The 5,742-nt window shown below is 53.1% G+C and overlaps 1 protein-coding gene across 1 annotated transcript in view; it reads right to left on the reverse strand.

Annotated features, from left to right (window-relative positions):
• Positions 1 to 5,740, reverse strand: part of TMEM171 (transmembrane protein 171) — a gene marked incomplete at its 5' end in the record, with an annotated part of 8,975 nt that extends 3,235 nt beyond the window's left edge. The window contains 2 exons of the mRNA XM_008049278.1: positions 491 to 632; positions 5,398 to 5,740. Coding sequence (XP_008047469.1) covers positions 491 to 632; positions 5,398 to 5,740 — 485 coding nt within the window. The remainder of the gene's footprint in view (positions 1 to 490; positions 633 to 5,397) is intronic.
• Positions 5,741 to 5,742: the final 2 nt, after the last annotated feature.

A 5,742-nucleotide genomic window follows, 5' to 3' on the forward strand; every position in this document is an offset into this window, starting at 1 on the left:
CAATAAATCAAAAATGAGCCGGGCGTGGTAGCGCGCACCTGTAATTCCGGCTACTCGGAAGGCTGAGGCGGAAGGATCGCCGGAGCCCAGCGGGTCGAGGCTGCGGTGGCCGGGAGTGGCCACTGCACTCCAGTCTGGGCGACAGAGTGAGACTCCAATTAAAAAAATAAAATAAAACATTCTGAGTATCACCCTGCTGGGAGCACAGAAAGATGCCTGCAGAAGGCTTCATATTAGCCCAGAATCATGACTTTTCTCATTTTTAACTTCTGTGCTGCCCCAGGTTTCCCAAAAGGTACAGTGGATATCAAGGCAAAAATGCTGACATGACATCAACAAGAAAGATACACCCGCGTGAACGTTCACTCACGTACCACAGCCTTAAAGTGAGTTTGGCCTGAACTGGGGCACGGGCCTGAAAAAGTTAAACGTACCTGCTCTTGACTAAGGGTCAGGGCCAGAGTTCGGGTTAGGATTAGGAAAGTCTTACCCATAGTTAAAAATGCTGTAATATGAAGGCGGACTTTCACGGGGAAGGACACTGCTGGCCCCAGGACTTCGTGTCACCGCAGAAGCCGAAGACTCTGGAAAGTAGGGCGGTGGAGGGGGTGGGAATACTATCACCGAATCACCTAAGGAAACACAATATTCAGTTGAAGAAAGGCAGGTCAGCAAAATTAGCAAGTGCAGAATAAATTAATTCTACATCTGGCTCATCTATATAAAGGGTCAAACAGCTGCAGCTAACTCCAGAATTTTAAAAGGGGCCCATTAAATTTAGAGCGACAGAAAAGTAGAATCGGCTACCAGGAGATGGGGCCAGGGTGGGAGGGGGAGGGGAACGAGGAATTCCTGCTTCATGGGCAGAGTTTCTGTTTGGGATGATGAAAAGGTTCTGGAAATTGATGGTGAGGATGGTTGCAGAACACGGTGAAAGTGTTTGAGGCCCCTGAATCGCACGTGTGAAAATGGTTAAAGTGGCAAATGCTATGCTCCATACATTTTACCACAAATTTCTTAAAAGTGAGCCTATATCTCAAATTCCGTGTGCTCCCGTTACAGGATAGCAGGAGGCCAGCACTTCACGGCAAGTCTGAGCGGAAGCGTTTCTGGGAAGTGTTTGCTAACAAGTTCCCGCCCCTTCTCTGGGGTGTGCTTTTGGCATTTTCAACCGACAACGTCTCCTCATCGCAAGTTAGCCGTTGGGTACAGCGCCGTGTTCCTCGAGTGTAGTTTCAGCCTCTGAACAAATGACAGTAGACCACGCTACAGCCCATCATCGTTACCTGCTGGAGTTTCACCCATGTATGAATGAAGATCCGACTCAAAGAAAAGTGTGGCTTTTTGTGCTGGTGTCTGTTGCTACTGTTCGCTCCAGGACACATTCCTGTGTTTTGAGGAGGGGAATCTTGGGACCAGACGCAAGCACTAATTTGTATTCTGAGTCCAATACAAAACGCACCGCACGAGTTGCCCAGAACATGGTAGACATGTGCCAGCCCTACTACAGGGACCTGAGGAAGGTCCCTGCCTGATGAGCTGGCAACAGCTGGTGATAGTTCAGGAAAAGCAGAGGAGAGACGGCTTTACTTCCCTGTAAGGAGACTGGTTCGCACCGGCAGCATATCTGACGCTTGTCTAGGTTGGCACAGGATTCTTTAAAGTGACGGGGGTTCCTGTCGGGAGTGGATGTGGTGTGGGGAGCAGACGAGCACTGTCACCGTCGCAGGCCTGGCGTCAAGGCTCCAAGCGAAGGCCAGGTCTCGCTTGGTAACTCTGCATCCCAGGCAAAGGCAGGGGATGCAGCCGGCTACACGAAGCAGTGTCTCAGATGCCCGCACACCCGGGTGCACATAGCATAAAGAAAGCCATAGCCACCACAAGATAACCACGATAACAACTCGCATTTAGGTGGCAACAAAATTCCATGATGGCTCCCTTACAGACCCTGAATCCCTTCCAACGTACCTTGTGCTTAATTATAAAATAAACATGAGCTAGCTCGGGGTCGCTTCTCCTCCGTCAGAGGACAGTGTCCCACCTGGCCCAGCTTTTCTCTACGTCTTTGTGTCTGTGTCTTTCTTGTCCTCTCGTCACTCTCTCTCGGAGCCCTCAAGGCAGCCGCGTGGGCTGCGACGGGTTCCAACCCAGAGCAAGCGATGGGACTTCCCTCGGCCTCAGCCACCACAGCTGCGAGCTGCAGGCCGGGCGGTGCCTGCGCCAGAGGACAGGCCAGGAGGACTGGATGGGACGGTTCATGTCCAGCAGTTAACACCGTGCAGCGCACACAGCACACTCAGCCCTGACACCTGCCCAGGTGCTGTCTTCCCACACCATCAGCTAAGAAACACCCATCAGGCCGCCTGGCCAGTGGCTCCACTCTCCACCCTCCAAGGCAGCCTCAGTCGCTTCCCCAAGGGAATTCAGCCTTTCAGAAAATGCATTAACTCCATCGCTCCTGCAAGGCGATGGCAATTAGAGCTTAAAATACATCCCGTTCATCTAAACCTGAGAGAGCAGAATGGTTGTCTTGGGATTCTCATTGAATTTTTCAGAAGGTCTTGGTAGGTCAGGGAAGTGGAGGTTGACTGTTCACTTGAATTACGCACTATGGAATAAAGAATCTGTGAAGGAAGCTTCTAGGCCGGCCAAGCGCCTTTCAAACGCAAATAAGGAAATGCTCAGAGTAACCAACCCTGCTATCTCCAAGGCCCTGCATCCACACCTTGCACCTGCTGTCCCCGGAAAAGGCCTCTGCCCTGGGAGTTCCCCTTCACTTGTCCTTCAGAACTTGCTGTCCTCTGTGAGTTGACAGCGTACACACTTCTCAAGGGAGGGCAGTATCCAGGATCCAGCACTGAGTGTGCCAACAACGAGGAGAGCATGCTTCTGAGATTCTGAAAATATAAACCCTCCCCCACAACATCAAAGGAGCCAAAAAACAAGGTGCTATGAAGACAGATTTTCATAGGCTCCTTGGAACTTAAAGGGTTAAGTTGAAAAGCTTTTAAATTATGCAGTAAGGCCTGGCATGGTGGCTCATGCCTGTAGTCCAAGCACTTTGGAGGCCAAGGCAGGAGAACTGTTTGAGCCCAGAAGTTCAAGACCAGCCTGGGTAACATAGTGAGACCTCATCTCTACAAAAACAATTTTTAGTTACTCTGGTGTGGTGGCACACACTTGTAATCACAGGTATTTGGGAGGCTGAGGCTGAAGGATCACCTAAGCCCCAGAGGTCATGATCATGCCACTGCACACCAGCTAGGCAACAGAGTGAGACCCTGATTCAATCAATCAATCAATCAATCAATCAATCAATAATGCAGTGCCAACTTCAGGATAAGGTTGAGGAGCAGTACCAGTGGTTCTGCCCCCTGTCCCTACCCCGATTCCAGCCACTAGGCAGGAGGTAGGGCCGGTAACTCCCCTGCCGGCAAACCAAAGAGCACCCCTCAAAATGTTCTCACTAAGGCCGGGTATGGTGGCTCATGCCTGTCATCCCAGCAGTTTGGGAGCCCATGGGTTCGAGACCCGCCTGGGCAACTTGGCAAGACCTCATCTCTACAATAAGTCAAAAAATTAGCAGGGCGTGGGAGCTCGCGCCTGGAGTTCTGGCTACGTGGAAGGCTGAGGCGGAAGGATCGCCGGAGCCCGGCAGGTCTACGCTGGGGTGGCCGTGAGCATGCTACTGCACTCCAGCCTGGGCAATGGAGTGAGTCTCCAACTCAATAAAAAGAAAAGTTCTCACGCAGTGGGAGGATATGAGCCTTTGATGGACGTATTCACTCGTACCCCGCTGTGTTCCCCCAAAGGACGAAGAACACCTGTAACTTTGGGCGCGCCCTCTCCTCCCGTAACAACTCCTAAGAACACTCGGTGAAGGATGAGATAGTCACGCCCCGCGCCCTGGGCAGGAGTCATGCCAAGGCGATACTGCGAGCATGCCCACCTACCCACGTTTGGGCCCGCTCTGCCACCGGCTGGCTTGGGACCTTGAGTGCGTCATTTGATCCAGCTGTGCCTCACTTTCTTCACAGCGAACATGGAGATACTGAGAGTGCCTGCGTCCTTGGGTTGCCGTGGGTGTGAATGACTTTCACACAGGGGCACTTTAAGAGCACACATCAAAACACTTAGATGGGTGTTGGGCACAAGAATAGGCACCATATATGTGTCCGCCGTTATTAACACATAATCAATAGGGTGTGGTCACCACAACTCTGTAAGTGCACAAATAAGCCAACGGGGAGCACCAACCCTGACTCAACACAAGGAACGGCTACAGATCCGTCCACCCTTCCTCCCCGAGGCCGGCCACACAAGACCAGCAGCCCACTCCTCCCCTGGGGCTGCAGCCAGTGAACCCTGCCGGTGCCCACAGACAGCCCCAGACACGAGACACATCTCCCTTGCCACCTCCCCTCTGCACCCTTGTGGCTCTTGCTCTGCGGTCCTCCCTTCCTAGCCTTCTGAATGTCGATGTCCTCGGAGCTTTACCCTTGCAAAAGTAGGAGACTGAACAGAAGTGATTTCAAGTGAGCCGAGACGGGGCTTTTCCTTGACTGTGTGAAGCGGAGGCCACAGCTCCCAATGCTGTTCCGTGGAGGCTAACCCTGGGAACCGTGCTCCATCTCTCCTGCAGAACTCACTTTTCTCCACGGGAGAAAGAAGTGACAGGTGCTGTCACATCCCATCTCGATCTACGCCCTCACTTCCCAGCTTTGCCCCAGCCCCACAGCCAAGGATGCAGTCCCAGAAAGGAAGGACGAGGCCGAAACAGCTGAGGTCCCTCAAAACGCCTGAAGGCTGGCGGACACGGGACAGATCAGAACCCTAGACCGTCTGATGGGCTCTTAGAGACACACTGCTCATTTTATAGAGCTATAAACGAAGGCAGAAGAGGCTAAGGACTCATCAAGGACAGCCAGCCAGTGACAGCCAGGGAGCAGAACCCGAGTGTCCCACAAGTAAAAGTGCGAGATGGTTTTGGTGTGAGAATAACAGGCAAAACAGGGCCACTTAGTGGGTCCCTAAGGTGATGGGAGGCTCCAAAGCTGTCCTGTTGGTTCTCCTCACTTTCCTCTTAAGTTACTCTGTGATCTCGGTCAAGGTCACCACTTCACATCCCAATGCTTTTGTCAAATAATAAAGAGTGGCTGGGGGGAATGGTGTGCACAAGGTTCCCACAGGGCTTCCCACGGCAGCAGCACCGTGCAGACGTGGTGTGCGTGTATCTGTGCGCATGCACGCCTGTGTGTGTGCACACACACATGCTCATGTGTGAGAGAGGGAGCAGGAAGCAGGAAAGAGAATCTAGACCAGACCCCAGGGCAGCCCAGTGACACCCTGATGCCAAGCCAAGGCGATATGAGCAAGTACATAGATGACACCACCCACCTACAGTGACCTGGACGGGCTCCGCACTCTGGGTCTGACCCTCTTCCCTTTCAGAAGCATCCCGGCCAGCACTCAAGTTGTTTCTCTTCTTCACGTGGGCCACCACAAAGAAGCACAGCCCCACAAGCACAACCAAGGGTCCCATGATCTGCAGGGAAAGCAGCCCACAGGCCTGGGGCTCTGCGTCGGCCGTGTCCGTCTCGTTCAGGGGCTCCCGTCCCCAGCTGGAGCCACATCCCGGGACCCAAATGCCCAGGACGCTGATCAGCATGCCGCTGGTCAGGAACAGGAAGCCGACGACGAGGCACTGGGCGAACTGGCGGCTCTCTCCACAGATGAACACGC

Source organism: Carlito syrichta, unplaced genomic scaffold, assembly GCF_000164805.1.
Source record: "Carlito syrichta isolate Samal-C Ts95f unplaced genomic scaffold, Tarsius_syrichta-2.0.1 Scaffold131329, whole genome shotgun sequence".
NCBI lineage: Eukaryota > Metazoa > Chordata > Mammalia > Primates > Tarsiidae > Carlito > Carlito syrichta.